Here is a 16,652-nt window from a genome sequence, read left to right on the forward strand (position 1 = left end):
CCCCCAAACCAAAAGCTCCTCTCAAAATTGTTGTGCCAACCGGCAACAGGGAGCCGCAACAGAGGGATGAAAGAGCCACATGTGGCTCCAGAGCCACAGGTTGCCAGCCCTTGTTCAAAACTGACTTTGCCTTAAAGGAACTTTAAGGAGGCTGTTATTTTTGTTGTTGCTTTTTGAAGAGGATGTTTAAAACACGTTCAGTTTAGCTGCAAAGCGAGCCATTCACATTGCCGCCTTGTTAGGAAGAGCTCTCTTGACTAGGAGATTTAAGTGACTGGGAGATTTAAGCTATTCTCTTGAATCAGGAATGCACAGAGGGTTGGTTAACTTAACCTCTAACATCCAAGAGGGTCTTCCGTCACTTGTGCTGGAATAAGGTTTAAACAATGGCAGCGGTTTGGATCACTGTCTCGGCGCCATTAACAATAACGGTGGAGGATGTCACCTTTGAAGACACTCATTTAAGATGGTGGAAGAGCTGCTGAATCACATCACACTTAGACCTGCCAGAGATGACTGGCAATGGTTCCCTCTCCTTTTTCTCACTTCGTGAGAAAGCACCTGTGTACATCCAGGCAGCGGTTTGTGTGTTTTATTGTTTAATGACAGCGTAGAAACAGGCCACAGAAACGGACCGAAGAAAAGCTGGTGATTGACTTGTGCATCGGCACCTGCCGGAATAATTTGGGAGGGGGGGAAGATTAACAAATTTCCGCTGTTCATAAACTCTTCTGAGAATAACGATTTATTTATTTTTTGCTTTTGTTCTCTGAAGCGAGCTTTGATTTAGACCAGTGTTTCTCCACCTTGGCGACTTTAAGTCCTGTGGACTTCAAGTCGCCAAGGTTGAGAAACACTGATTTAGACTGTGTGATGGGAGGCGTTATTCACAGGGAAGACATCCGCTAAAATTGGAGAAACGGAACGTATAAATAAATCCGTGTCAGGGTTTGCCCTGTAAGTTCACTACAAAACATGCTCTCTTCCCCCCCCCCCCCAAAGCGGGTGATTCATAAACCACATGTTTAAACAAAATTCAAGAATTGTGTTTATGTTACTTTAAGGGCTTTGTGCTCGATTGGTTTAGAAAGGAAAGGGAGGAAAAAGGTCCCTCCACCCCTCTTTATTTTTTCTCTCTCCAAACAAGGATACAATAAAGGAGTGAAAAGAATCCTGGAGTTTAGTCCTCTTGTCATTCCATATAACAATATTCAATTAACTCATTATTACTCCTTCAACCTTTGGGGTTTCTGGGTGAGAATTCCTGCTGGACCTCAGGCAAAACCTAAACCCATGATGGCGAACCTATGGCACTTGCGCCACAGGTGACACATGGCCCTCTGCAGGCACACAAGCCGTCGCCCCAGCTCAGCTCCACCGCGCATGCACACACGTCTCCCACAGGCCAGCTGGAGACACGCATGCATTAACGGGGGCTCACACTCATGCGCAGGGAGTGCCGGGGGTGGGTCATGTGTGCATTGCATTATGGGCATGCCCGCTTTTGGCACGCGGCAACAAAAAAGGTTAGATATCACTGGCCCGAACAATGGCTATTTAATCATCTGTATACAGGAATTGTAGTCGCTTCCAAAGGTTCGCATGCTTTGTAAAGGCATCTTGTTCTCCGTGGCTCTTGATTAGAATGCCTTCATCTATTTTATCTCATTTGAGCATTGCACTGGCAAGCCATTCGATCCCCACTGCCCCTCCACGCCAGAGGGGGCCCCTACCATTGATTTGAGCCCAGCAGTTTGAATAGGTTTCATTGCTGGTTCGCTATTCGTCTAGCAAAATCAATGTGGATTCGGTTTCTGTACTTCATCAGAGATTAACTATGCACACGTTCCCCACATTGGATGCTGCATATAGGAATCAGATGATTCCCCATTCTCATCCCAGTACATATTAATCAATTCCTGGGGGTTGTTTTTTGTTTGGAAAAGTAGTATCAGTGCTGGACTACCTTTGCCGTTGGCAAAATAGTTAATGCTACACCCTATTTGCATTTCTATATTTCGAAAAATGAATGGGATGATCTGATGGGGCAAATCTGGGGAATTCTGCATTTACAATACAATGCAATGCAATACAATAGTAGAGTTGGAAGGGACCTTGGAGGTCTTCTAGTCCAATCCCCTGCCTAGGCAGGAAACCCTATACTGTTTCAGGCAAATAGCTATCCAACATCTTAAAGACTTCCAGTGTTGGGGCATTCACAACTTCTGGAGGCAAGCTGTTCCACTGATTAATTGTTCTAACTGTCAGGAAATTTCTCCTCAGTTCTAAGTTGCTTCTCTCCTTGATTAGTTTCCACCCATTGCTTCCTGTTCTACCCTCAGGTGCCTTGGAGAATAGTTTGACTCCCTCTTCTTTGTGGCAACCCCTGAGATATTGGAACACTGCTATCATGTCTCCCCTAGTCCTTCTTTCTATTAAACTAGACATACCCAGTTCCTGCAACCGTTCTTCATATGTTTTAGTCTCCAGTCCCCTAATTATCTTTGTTGCTCTTCTCTGCACTCTAGAGTCTTTCTGGAGTATAATTTTTGCTGGCTATGGAAAGAACAGGTAGAGATCCTTCCTTCCTGTGGATATGTACATGCCGACATGCTTTTAAACTTTATGGATTCAAGAACCAATGGTTAAAAAACATAAGATTTACAAGGAAGCTGAATTTGTGCCGTCTACCCATTAGCTACTTATACAGGTAGTCCTTAACGTATGACCACAAAATTCCTGATGTTAAGTGAGACATTGGTTAAGTGAGCTTTGCCCCATTTTGCGATGTTCCTTGCCACAGTTGTTAAGTGAATCGCTGCCATTGTTACGTAAGTGACACAGTTGTTAAATGAATCTAGCTTCCTCATGGACTTTGCTTGGCAGAAGTTTACAAAAGGGGTTCACTCTGTGACTGTCGTAAATGCAGGCCAGTTACCAATTGTCCAGATTTTGGTCATGTGACCAATGGTCGCAAGTATGAAAAACGGTCATAAGTCGCTTTTTTCAGTACCACTAACTTAAACTGTTGTAAGTTGAGGACTGCCTATACCGCTGACTCCAAGGGATTTATTTATACTCTGTTAATGTTTGTAATAAATAGCTCTATTTTTATTATGTATGTAAACTCTAAAAGGTAAAGATTCCACTGCACATATGTGCTAGTTGTTCCTGACTCTAGGGGGCGGTGCTCATCTCCATTTCAAAGCCGAAGAGCCAGCACTGTCCGAAGATGTCTCCATGGTCATGTAGCCGGCATGACTAAATGCCGAAGCCGCACGGAGTGCTGTTACCTTCCCATCAAAGGTGGTTCCTATTTTTCTACTTGCATTTTTTACGTGCTTTCGAACTGCTAGGCTGACAGAAGCTGGGACAAGTAACGGGAGCTCAGTCTGTTACGCGGCGCTAGGGATTCGAACCACTGAACAGCCCGACCTTTCTGATCGACAAGCTCAGCGTCTTAGACGCTGAGCCACCATGTTCCTTGATGTAAACTCTACGAAGGGATAATGCAAGTCTATTTTCTCTCTAGCTTCGAGTGGTAGATTTTGGGGGGACCATAATGTTCAATCCAACCTGCAGGAGAGGATCCCCCTCTCCCCTTAATCTGTGTAAGAGACAAGGAGGTCGTCTTATGTCAATCTCTGCTGAATTTGGATCTGAAAGATTTGCTACTTCAGAAAGGCTGGCAGAGGCATTCAGTGGTTAATGCCGAACAATTTGTGCCTCGCTGAAGTGGTCAGTAATTTTTCACGCTCTGGCCCTAAAAACGAATGTAATCAAGACGAATGAAGAAAAAGAAATTATAAAGCCCTGGTTACTAAAAGGGCAATTTATCTAGAGAATGTCCTTTTATTTTCTTTTAGAAGAGAGAGCAGAAGAGATTAACGGTTAATTGCAAGTTTAAATGTGCTAGTGGCCCTTGGAAAATGGGAAAAATAAGTGTGTTTATGTTACCCTGGGTACATATATCACCACTAGCATTCAAGGGTTTGATGCTTTGTTTAATGCTTTTCCAGAATGTGTACCAAAACTATTCTAACTTGGTGCTTTAAATGAGAGCAAACATTCTTATTTTCCTGGGAATTAACCGGCATGTTTTGGGGAGTCTGGATTGTAAAATATTTGCCTAAAGAAACAATTATGCTGTCAGAATAGAAGATATTAAGGAGATCATGGACAAAGCTTGGGAAAACAGGGTGGTTGAAATGGTGAGCTCAGAATCTGCAGCATTTTGTCATCTTTGGATGCCTGGGCTTCTTGAGCATTATGAATTAAGAACTTTCATATATTCGCTTGATTTTTCTAATGCCAAAGTATAAAATATGAAGCTCCACCATAGTGAACACTTCTCCAAGATATCTTTCTGCTTAGCAGGGAGCAATTCTGGTGAACATATTGGGGGAAGACTTAAAATTATGTGGTAAATTAGCATAATATTAGCATTGGGACTCATCATTTTGATGCAGGAAAGGTAGTCTGAGGACAGATGAATTTAATTTCCTTCATCTGCTTAAGCATCCAGTTCCTTAATTTAGAGCAGATCATTCCTTGTTCTAGTATTGCTTTGCCCAGATCACGGCTGTCCAAAATAGATAAAGCTGCGGCTACTATTATTGGGTTCTTTCACTGCACCAAAATTCCAGTTCCCTTTATAAGTTCTTCAGCAATTATTTATAGAAGCCAGCTCTTCAAGTGTTTATCCTGCCCCTTTTCTAAAATATCTCAGGTGGCATCTGCCTTTTAGAACACCGAGCCTTCTGAAATTCGTGAATCCTGATCTGCTGGATTTTGGAAATCCTTGGATGTTCTCTTGGACGTGGAATTGGGAAATTAGGTGAGCCTATGGGTGTGGTTTCATGGGCTTTCATGGGGTGGCTCAGTGGCTAAGATGCCGAGCTTGTTGATCAGAAAGGTCGGCAGTTCAGCAGTTCGAATCCCTCGTGCCGCGTAACGGAGAGAGCTCCCGTGACTTATCCCAGCTTCTGCCAACCTAGCAGTTCGAAAGCACGTAAAAAATGCAAGTAGAAAAATAGAAGCAGAGATGAGCACCGCCCCTAGAACTGGAAATGACTAGCACACGTGTGGGAGAAACTTTACCTGTGGATATCCACATAATGGATTTTGGGTTTGTCTTTAGCTGCCATTAATACATTTTCTGCTGTGTTCTTTTGATTTGATTTTAACCCCATGTTTGTGAAAGCCATAATTGTGAGATGAATGGCTATACAATTTGAAATAATAATAGAGATGGCACATTCTGACTAAGCCATTCTCCCACTTCAGTTTACCTCATCTCCAATATGAAATTGGCACGTAAATGAAATTTTAATATTACTAACACCTAGCCCGCATGGCTGATCTTGAAAAGCTTTAGCACAGTAGTCACCAACTGGTGGTCCATGGACCACCGGTGGTCTGTGAGAAAATTTTGGTGGTCTGCAGAAAAATTATTTGCATTTTTTATATCACACTAAATATAAATATATTGCACTAAATCGTCAAACTATGGCCCCTGGGCCGGATACGTGCAATGAATGCTTGTGTTGCTGCAGTGAGTGTCCCCCTTCTGGGTCTTTTTGTGTGGGGCAGAGGGGGGCAGACATTCTGACTTGGGTCTGCTTCAGCCTCTTGGTGAGGGGCTTTGGGCAAAGGCTGGAGGGAAGTGGTGGCGAAGAGGTGGAAGGCCTTGTTCCAGTGGGACTGCCTCATGGTCTGGAACTGGCTGACCATCTCAGCCCACTGAGCCTCCAGGTGCCGGTACCTGGCCTTGCACTCCCTGAGGTCTTTCCTCTGCTTGGAAAGCCTACGCTTGTAGTCCTCAGTGAGGTGCTTCTGCTGAGCTTCCTACTCGGTGAGATCCAATTTGGACTGAGTCCTTTTGCCAACTCTTTCTCATGGTGGCTGCTTAGCTCCAGCAACTGCTTCCTATTGGGGCCCTAAAGACATTGGCTATGCTCACCCAGTCCCTTGATCACCTAGCCATGCCTACTCATCCGGTCATTTGACAGATCATATTAGTGGTCCATGGGATTTAAAATTATGAATTTAGTGGTCCCTATTGTCCGAAAGGTTGTTGACCCCTGGTTTAGCAGATGAGTACTAGAGATGAGAGACCACTAAAAGCTCATGACTGTATGCTAGATTGTGAAAAAATAGAAAATATGCTTGAAGAGGGCAAACCAGTTCCATACTACTGCAGGAAAACGGCATAGATGGGGGTCTATGAAGTCACTCAGAGGGCAACCCGATGGAGACTTCACCTTGTCTCATTTTAACATGAATCAACCTTAAGAAGCTGAGTTGGGTTCAGAGAGAGTCAAGGGCTAAAAGAACATTTGGTAGACTCAATTTTTTAAAGCAGGAATTTGAACCTTTCTTTTCTACCATGTCTTAACTTTACCCCCTAGACCCAGATTCGGTATAATAAAGCCATTCATTCAGGTTAAGCCCTCTCGTCCCAAGCAATTACAAGTATTGCTTTAGTCATTAATTTTAATCTGGTTATTGATTTAGTCATTTAAACCTCACGCTGATTTCGAGAAATGTTTCCCGAGAAGAGTCAATGATTAGGGTTTGAGGGGAAAAATAATCTAGGAAGTGGTGGAGGTCTTTTCTTGTTTGTTGTAAAAAAAAAAGGGTATATTTTTGTCCTAGAAGACAAACAAAGCTACAGCGAGAGAAAAATTATAGCTTTCCTTCATCTTGGCAGCAGTTGGACAGAAGCGTTGTTTCTAAATCTTTGTTGGCTTTACCAAAGATGCTTTCTTTAGCAAAGTATCCTGATATTTAAAATGTCCTCAAAAAGAACTGTTTGATTAGAAGCAATCAGGGGACACACTGTGTATATACTATAAGACATTGTGCTTTTATATTAGTTGGTGATAAGTTACTGTACATAGTATGCCACAGCTTGTAAAGAACAACAGCAGCAAAGATAATTTGGTTGCATTTCAGTGCAGGAGCAAATTAAAGGTCCAAAAGCTCTTTATCTGAAATGCCAAGTAGAAAAGCAGGGTGAGATGCCGATGGGCAATGGAGGTAGAATATGAGAGGTGGGGAGAGAGAGAGACAGAGAGAGAATGAGAATAGCAATAGCAATAGCACTTAGACTTATATACCGCTTCACGGTGCTTTTTATAGCCCTCTCTAAGCGGTTTACAGAGTCAGCCTCTTGCCCCCAACAATCTGGCTCCTCATTTTACCCACCTCTGAAGAATGGAAGGCTGAGTCAACCTTGAGCCAGTCAGGATTGAACTGCTGTCAGTGGGCAGAGGGAGGGAAGGAAGGAAGGAAGGAAGGAAGGAAGGAAGGAAGGAAGGAAGGAAGGAAGGAAAATAGCAATAGCACTTAGACTTATATACCGCTTCACGGTGCTTTACAGCCCTCTCTAAGCAGTTTACAGAGTCAGCTTCTTGCCCCCAACAATCTGAGTCCTCCTTTTACCCACCTCTGAAGAATGGAAGGCTGAGTCAACCTTGAGCCAGTCAGGATTGAACTGATGTCAGTGGGCAGAGGGAAGGAAGGAAGGAAGGAATAGCACTTAGACTTGTATACCGCTTCACGGTGCTTTACAGCCCTCTCTAAGCAGTTTACAGAGTCAGCCCATTGCCCCCAACAATCCTCATTTTACCCACCTCGGAAGGTGGGAAGACTGAGTCAACCTTGACCCTAGTGAGATTTGATCTGTTAAACTTCTGGCAGCTGGTGATCAGCAGAAGTAGCCTCCAGTACTGCACTCTAACCACTGCGCCACCTCAGAATAAGAAAAATAGGGATGGAAGGAAGCAAATATAGTATTGTGGGTGCTAGAAAGCAGGTAGATGTCCCCAAATCAGGAAGAAGGGTGGGTGTTAGGGATGTGAGGTGTATTGCAACCTCCTTGAACATGGATCTCATCCCTGAAGGTTATGCTTTTGCCACACTTCCAATTAAATTCTTAAAAGGTGCTTGATAGCGTAACATTAGCCTTTAACACCTAGGGAATTTCTCAATCGTCCAGGTCATGGTTATCCCAAAAGTGCTTTTTTCCCAAAAGGCACCTGGACTTTCTTGGGTTTTTTTTCTTTCCTTTGAAAATGTTTTGCTTCTCACCTGAGAATCTTATTCAGAACTGAGACCGAAAATCAAGAAAGTCCAGCTGCCTTTTGGCAAAAGCACTTTTGGGACATTGGCCTTTAATCAAAATATTTCACAATGCTCCAGTGAAAGTTTTTAGGAAAGGCTGCTGCCTGCTAACATTCTTCTGGTGATTCTGAATAAGGGGCTCGATATTTATATATGAAGACAGAAACTGTTTTGTTAAGCTGGGTTTTAAAGTGTTTTATAAATGAATCCCTACAGATCTTGCTTTGACCTCCATTAAACCGGGGTCTTAGTAAAAAGGCAGGAATAAACGCAGGAAGCAAATGTGGGGTCAGCCATAAGCTGCATAGATTCCCTGCTCAAAGTATGGGGAACAAACAAAACATACACTAGGGCAATTACTTTACTTTACTTTACTTTTATTTAGATTTTTATACCGCCCCCTCTCCCCAAAGGGACTCGGGGCGGTGTACAGTCAAATAAAAACACATCAATAAATAGAAAATACAAACACAAAGAGGAGGCAATAAGAAACTGTACATATCTGAAGTAAAGTAGTTAAAAGCAATATTTAAATACCCTAAAAATACCCAATTAAAATATCTGCCAGGAGGCAGAATAAAACTATAAATAGGCCAGGCCGGCTAAACGGAACAGGTGAGTCTTCAGTTTTTGTCGAAAGGAGCGGAAGTCGGTGGTGGTTCTGATATCGGGGGGGGGGGGGGAGATCATTCCAGAGGGTTGGGCCCATCACAGAGAAGGCTCTACTCCTAGGCGCCGCCCGTTGGCATTGCTTAGTGGACGGCACCCGGAGGAGTCCTTCCCTGTGAGAGTGAATTGGTCGCAGGGAAGTGTGTGGTAGGATGCGATCCCGCAAGTACCTAGGTCCTGAGCCATGGAGCGCTTTAAAGATAGTAATTAACACCTTGAAACGCACTCGAAAGACCACAGGCAGCCAGTGCAGCTCGCGCAGGAGCGGTGTTACGTGGGAGTACCTAGTACTCCCCATAATAGCCCGCGCGGCTGCGTTCTGGACTAGCTGCAGTCTTCGAGCGTGTCCCAAGGGAAGCCCCATGTAGAGGGCATTGCAGTAGTCCAGCCGAGACGTCACCAGTGCATGAGTGACCGTGCGTAGGGCATCCCGGTCCAGTAGGGGGCGCAATTGGCGCACCAGGCGAACCTGGTGGAACGCCCCCCTTGCCACGGCTGCCACATGGTCATTCATTGACAGCCGGGCATCTAGGAGGACGCCCAAATTGCGCGCCCGTTCCACAGGGGGCAATTGCTCGCCCCCTATGGTCAGTGATGGAATCAACTGACTGAACCGGGGTGCCGGTAGCCACAGCCACTCAGTCTTGGAGGGGTTGAGCTTGAATCTGTTGTCCCCCATCCAGACCCCGACGGCTTCCAAGCACCGGGTCATCACCTCGACAGCCTCGTTGGGGTGGTCTGGGGTGGAAATGTACAGCTGCGTATCATCAGCGTACAGATGATACTCCACCCCAAAACCACGGATGATCTCCCCCAGCGGCTTCACATATGCATTGAACAATTACAATTGAGGTTGGACTAGAAGACCTCCAAGGTCCCTTCTACTTTTATGATTCTATGACCTGATCTCAAAGATAAGAATAAACATAATCATCATCATCATCTTGGTCATTTAACGACCCCATAATCATGTGCGGGGTGGAGTCTGGGCATCTGAATGGAGCTGGCAGTGGGTTTTAATGGCCAGATGACCTTCCCATCACCAATGCAAAGTCTTGTTCAGCAGATATATTCTCAGTGTGCCCGGAGAGAGAAATGCTGTATTTTTCAGAGTCTAAGACACACAGGAGTATAAGACGCACCAAGATTTTGAAGAGGCAAATTTTTTAAAAAAGTTTTTGCACTCTGCAGACTTCACAAAAACAGCCCGTTTTTCACAAAAACAGGCCTATTTTTTGTCAAAAAAAAGGGCATGAATAGCCTTTAGGAGGCTTGCAGAGTGCTCCTGGGAGGCTGGGGGGGGGGCAAAATTGAGCAAAAGGCAGGCCAATTTTTCGCTCATTTCTGCCCTCCCCAGCCCCCAGGAGCACTCTATTAGCCTCCTAAAGGCTCTGCACGGCCATTTTTGCGAAGGGGGCAGAGTTTTGGGAGGCAAAAATGCTGTATTCTGTGTACAGATTTTCAGCCTCTTTTTTGAGGGAAAAGGGTGCGTCTTGTACTCCAAAAAATACAGTATATGTCTCTACCTAGGATTGAACTTGCAGCCTCCTGATTGTACGGTGAGTGCTCTACCTCTAGGCCACCACATCACTCTGATAAAAATAAATGCTTGGAAATGATTCAGTATTTCTCGACCTTGGCAGTTTGAAGATGTGTGGATTTCAACTCCCAGAATTCCCAGCCAGCATAGAATTGTGGGAGTGGAAGTCCATCGTTTTTCTAATTGCCAAGGTTGAGAAATACTGATGAATAACTGATTCCAAGCTCAATTCAACCACAACACAGCTTGTGCATACTCATCTTTTTCAGTCTTCCTCGCTTCCACGTTGGGCTAAGTACCCAAAGAGTGATGATGTGTTATGAAGACCTGAAAAATGAATTCGGATTTGGTTTATGGTTTTCCCATTCTTTATTCCTTTACACTTGTGTTTCAAGTCTTTCAGACCAAAAAAAAATGCCCGGGAGCCAAACTATCGTACTCCAATCGTGCAATGTTTGATGACTCTCTCTCCTTTTTCATCAACCCTGTAATGCAGGCTTCATCCCTGCTTTGTTCAGGAGGAAAACAGATTACGTTAAAATGCCTTGTGAGGTTGGCATTTCGGCTCTCTCAGGCTGCAAAGAGCATGGAGAGAGTAACCAATGCCTTAAACGGGCCACTCATCACAAAGGGAAATTTGGGAGGGCGCGGATAAGCCAAGCAACCGAGGGGAAGAGGCAAAAAAATGTTTTTAAAAGCTCGCTTCTTCATTTGCTGCTTCATGGAATTAAAACCCCATTTAGGGGAGGACAATGGCGTAGCCTTGCAGGACCGCTGCTGAAGTTACTAGCAAACATGGACCGTTAATTTGAAAAGGTACATGCACTTGAATTGAGGTTGATGGGCTTGTTTTAATCACCCTGGCAGACCTGATGGCAGGAGAACAAAAGCATCATGTTGTAGCCACTGAAGTTCCCTGTCGCCGGATCAGTGAAAATGCAGTCCTGTTGCATTAACAGAGGGATGCAATCAAGATCAAGGGAGGTACTAATACCACTCTATAAAGCCTTAGTACAATACAATACAATACAATACAATACAACAGTAGAGTTGGAAGGGACCTTGGAGGTCTTCTAGTCCAACCCCCTGCCTAGGCAGGAAACCCTATACCGTTTCAGACAGATGGCTATCCAACATCTTCTTAAAGACTTCCAGTGTTGGGGCATTCACAAGGTCTGGAGGCAAGCTGTTCCACTGATTAATTCTTCTAACTGTCAGGAAGTTTCTCCTTAGTTCTAAGTTGCTTCTCTCCTTGATTAGTTTCCACCCATTGCTTATTGTTCTACCCTCAGATGCCTTGGAGAATAGTTTGACTCCCTCTTCTTTGTGGCAACCCCTGAGATATTGGAACACTGCTATCATGTCTCCCCTAGTCCTTCTTTCTCTTAAGCTAGACATACCTAGTTCCTGCAACCGTTCTTCATATGTTTTAGTCTCCAGTCCCCTAATCATCTTTGTTGCTCTTCTCTGCACTCTTTCTAGAGTCTAGTAAAGCCACACCTAGAGTCCTGCATCCAGTCTTGGTTACCACACTATAAAAAAATGATGTTGAGACTGGAAAAAGTGCAGAGAAGAGCAACCAGGATGATTAGGGGAGGCTAAAATATACAATGAACGGTTGCAGGAACTGGGCATGGCTAGTCTAGTGAAGAGAAGGACCTGGGGAGACAGGATAGCAGTGTTCCAATATTTGAGGGGCTGCCACAGAGAGAAGGGGGTCAAGCTATTTTCCAAGGTACCCAAAGGCCAGACAAGGAATAATGGTTCCAATCCAAAGGAATGGAAAGATTTATATTGCAGAACGCAAAAAACCAGCTGTCGACAAGGAGTATAAATCCTTCAATTCCCCACCATCCAGTCAGAGCTGAAGAAGCTTCTTGGGTGAGAAGTGAAACGTCTTCAAAGAAAAAAAGAGAAAGTCCACTTGCCTCTTGAAAAAAATAGCACCTTTGGGACAACCATGACCTGGATGACGGAGAATCTCCATAGACGTAAATGCCAGTTTCCATTTTAAAAATGACATAAATTGTGGCCATGTGGCTGAGAGACATGGCAATGGCCATAAATGTGGACTGGTTATTGAGTGCCTAAATTGCAATCACGTCTTCCTATAGGAAGGGGGCATCAGAACTTTGAATTCGGGTTGAAAGTAACTCCGTGGAGGCCCCTTGTGACTTTGAAAAGTTGCTAAGTGACTGGTCATAAGTTGGGGACTACCTATGCACTGGTGTCTTTCTCTGATCTCTTGATATGAACAGGGACATCAATATACAGGAAGGGAGGGAAGGTGCTACTATATCATTACACATTCTATAGTTGGTGTAAAGAAACTGATTTGGGCCAACAGCACATTTGTTACTTTAAGAGTGGGTGGCGGGCACACTCACAAAATGGCAGTAATATGAGGCTTCCCATAGTTGCTTCCAGGGTCATAACCAGACACAAAACAGACGTTAATAAAAATGTGATTAGTTCCACTGCATGCTTTATATAGTCCCAATGGGACGTGTGTGAAACATTGAAGGCATTCCTGCAAGTGAAATTGATGTTATAAATAGACGTTTTTTTTAATAGCTTACTAGCTGATAATCCGGCCCTGCCCAGGTATTTATTTATCCCAACCCTCCTTCCACGAATGTCGCTGCAATTTCTAATGTTGGATTTTCCCCCTTACCAGAGGGAGCCCCCTTGTGGAGTACTGTGAAGCTGTTACCATGGCAACTCCACAGCGCTGTACAGTAGAAGCCATTTTAAGGCATTATAGTAGAAGCCATTTTAAGGCACAACAGGCTGTATCTTAACAGAACACACACCCCAATGGGTGATAGGGGCGTCTTACCCACAGTATTTGTTTCCAGAGGGTAAGAAATATGTGTACCAAGTTTGGTTGAGGCGTTCCAGAGTTATGCTGGAACACACACACACACACACACACTTTTATATATAGATTGCATGCCAATTTTACCATAGAGGTTCAAAAGTTGGAACTCTTAATAGTTGATTTGGTTCTATTGCTGTAGAGAGTAAAACTTGAACTGTCTGGCTTGCCTTATAAGAAAAACCTGCCTTGGTTAAATGTTAAAATAAAGCCACTTGAGAGTAAAACAGACTGATTGAAAGGCAGGGAAGATTTTTTTTCCTTTTAGCAGAAATAGTCAACTCTCAGAGAAATTTGATCCCTGATTTTGTCCATTGGCTAGCTATTGGATGAGATACTTTTTCCCAACAAAGCGAAAATATACGTATCCATTCCTGTCAAAGCAAAGAATTCCTCCTTCAACTCAAATGACTTGTTTCTAACGAAAGTCATCGAAAAGGAGGATTTGAAAATGAGCTGGGGCTCAGAGGGCAGAGAAATGGGGGTGGGTGGGCGATGCTTCATTTCTGCATATCCCCTCCCCACCCAAAACATAACAAAGACAATAGTTTGGGTCAAAGCCCTTTCTTACCCCTGCAGTTTTTCTGACTTCCACATTTGCTCTGCTTCAAAGAGAAGATCGTTCCTGAAAGAATTTCCATCCTGATGCCTTCACGTTAAATCAAAAGATTCGGAATCCTTGCAATTCCTCTAATTGCTGGCTTTTCCACTCCTTCGCTTTTTATTTTTAATTTTTGGGAGAGGCCCTCGGTTCTGCAGAACACGCCTCATCTCAGCCCCCTGATAATCGTGAAGAAAGAGGTAACCTGAACCTCACCTGAACAGAAGCACCTTGGCATGGGGTGACCAGCAGAAGTACAGCAACAACAGTTGAGCTCAAATGCAAGAAAGAGCTTCTAGCATCAGCAGCAGGAACATCAGTAAAAAAAGGGGGAGGAAAACCAGTCTCTCTCTCTCTCTCTCTCTCTCTCTCTCTCCTCCCTCCCTCTCTCCCTCTCTCCCTCTCTCCCTCTCTCTCTGCCTCTCTGCATCTCCCGGTCTTGCTCTACCCCATCCCATCTTGAGCAGCAGAAAACAGATTAAGCTCTAGCTAAACTCTTGCCAAGCGGAGACAAAAGTGATGGGTTTTGTGGGGAAGGTGGGAAGCAGCGAGCTGAAGGAGAGCCTGCATGACGAATCCCCTCTGCCAAAAGTGTAGAAGGTGAAAATTAGCTGGCTGAGAGTGGCATCCCGGGGAGAGGGGGTGGGGAAGCAAAAATGCAGCGAAAGAGAGAATGTCTGGCTCGTTGCTGGACTCTTGAAAAGGAGCGAAATGTTGAACGCCGCTTCTTTTAGCTCAAGTTGTGCCCGTGAGCCTGGAAAGTCCTGGAGTGCGGGGTGATTGTTTCTGAAATGCGAGTGGAGAAGCTGGGCTTCGTGGTGACTATTGGAGGAGCAAGGATGTAGTGGATGGCACACACTGCATCATGGGCACCGAAGGCTCCCAGGTAGACATGGATGGACTCAGCTTCTCAGGAGGAAGAGACGGAGCGTCCCCCACGACTAATGATTCATTCATGAAGAAAAGCCAAGTTAAGAAGACCAAAATGTCCTTGCGTGTGGTGATGGCTGCCTTGTTAGTGCTTCTCATCCTCTTCACCTTACTGGGCAACACGCTGGTGTGCATGGCAGTGATCAAATTTAGACACCTGCGCTCCAAGGTGACCAACTTCTTCGTCATCTCCTTGGCTGTCTCGGATCTCTTGGTGGCTGTGCTGGTGATGCCATGGAAAGCGGTGGTCGAAGTGGCCGGTTTCTGGCCTTTTGGGGGTTTCTGTGACATTTGGGTGGCTTTTGACATCATGTGTTCCACAGCATCGATCCTCAACTTGTGCATCATCAGCATGGACCGCTACTGGGCCATTTCCAGCCCCTTCTGCTATGAACGGAAGATGACCCAATGGGTAGCTTCTGTGATGATTGGGGTGGCTTGGATGCTATCCGTTCTGATCTCATTCATACCCGTCCATCTGAGATGGCACAAAGCCGGGGAGCTCCTTCCTAGTGAGGGATCAGGCTCCAACCTCACCTGGACCCTCGAAGCCAACTGTGACTCTAGCCTCAACAGAACCTATGCCATCTCCTCCTCCTTCATCAGTTTCTACATTCCCGTCGCCATCATGATAGTGACGTACACCCGGATTTTCTGCATTGCCCAGAGACAGATACGAAGGATCTCTTCTCTGGAGAGGGCTGTGGAACATGCCCAGAGTTGCCAAAGCAGTGAATGTTCTCACAAGGTCTCCTTGAAGAACTCCTTCAGAAAAGAAACCAAGGTCCTGAAGACTCTCTCCATCATCATGGGAGTTTTCGTCTTCTGCTGGCTTCCTTTCTTTGTGCTCAACTGCATTGTGCCCTTTTGCGATCCCGACCTTCAGAAGACCGGGAAGCTCCCCTGTATCAGCGATACCACTTTCAACATCTTTGTTTGGTTTGGCTGGGCAAACTCCTCTCTCAATCCCATCATCTATGCCTTCAATGCGGACTTCCGGAAGGCTTTTTCAGCCATCTTGGGCTGCGGTCGCTTGTGTCCCAGCAATGCTGTGGAGACCGTAAATTTCAGCAATGAGTTGGTTTCCTACCACCACGACACCACTTGCCAGAAAGACCTCGGGACCTTAAGTTACCCACACTTTCTCCCTCATGCTATAACTCTCCCAGGAGAGGAGGAGGAGGATCTGGTGTTGGACAAGGCCCCTCGATCCTCTCGTGGTAGCAGCGCAGCTGTTTTGTCGGCCATTATTCATGTGGAGTATGAAACAGATCTCTCACTGGAGAAGATCACTCCCTTTGCCACCAATGCGTTGGATGATGGGAGAACCAAGGATGATCATGCAGAGGGAGACGGAAGCAGTGAACATGAACCTTTTCCGTGGGTTGGATGAAATGGGTGGCTGCGCGTGAGGAGAAAAGGGATCGGGCCTAATGAAATCATTTTGTATATCTATCTCATTGAAAACAAATATTGATGTATCTTATTAGAAAGTATTTCTAGACTTGGAGCAGGGGTGCCAATCTCAATTTCATTGAGGGCCGCAGCTGGGTTGTGTTTGACCTCGAAGGGAGAGGGGGGCAGAGTGGGCGTGGCCAGCTTGACGTCACTTGTATTGGAGGCGCCTGTGGCCCAAGCGCTCTGCCAGCAAAAACGGGCTCTTGAAATCCTTTTTTCAGCCGAGACGGCCTCCTGCAGCCCTCTGCCAGTGAAAATGGAGCTCTGCTTTTGCTGGCAGAGGGCTGCAGGAGGCTGTCCCAGCCAAAAACAGAGATCGAGAGGGCCGCATGTGACCCTCCTGAATTCTGTTTTCCCTGGCAGAGACACTGCAGACGGACTTTGGCTGTTTCCAGGGTGACCTCGTGGACCACATTTAAGCACCCCTCAGGCCAGATCTAAGCATCCCG

The 16,652-nt window shown here is 45.3% G+C and overlaps 1 protein-coding gene across 1 annotated transcript; it reads left to right on the forward strand.

Moving 5' to 3' along the window:
- Positions 1 to 14,800: 14,800 nt before the first annotated feature.
- Positions 14,801 to 16,138, forward strand: LOC309395979 (D(1) dopamine receptor-like; the record flags this gene model as incomplete). Its single annotated transcript, XM_081960691.1, has 1 exon — positions 14,801 to 16,138. One exon carries the CDS (start codon positions 14,801 to 14,803, stop codon positions 16,136 to 16,138), a length of 1,338 nt encoding a protein of 445 aa, XP_081816817.1.
- Positions 16,139 to 16,652: the final 514 nt, after the last annotated feature.

The sequence above is a fragment of the Natrix helvetica genome, assembly GCF_964273705.1.
Source record: "Natrix helvetica genome assembly, chromosome: 8".
In the NCBI taxonomy this organism is placed as follows: Eukaryota; Metazoa; Chordata; class Lepidosauria; order Squamata; family Natricidae; genus Natrix; species Natrix helvetica.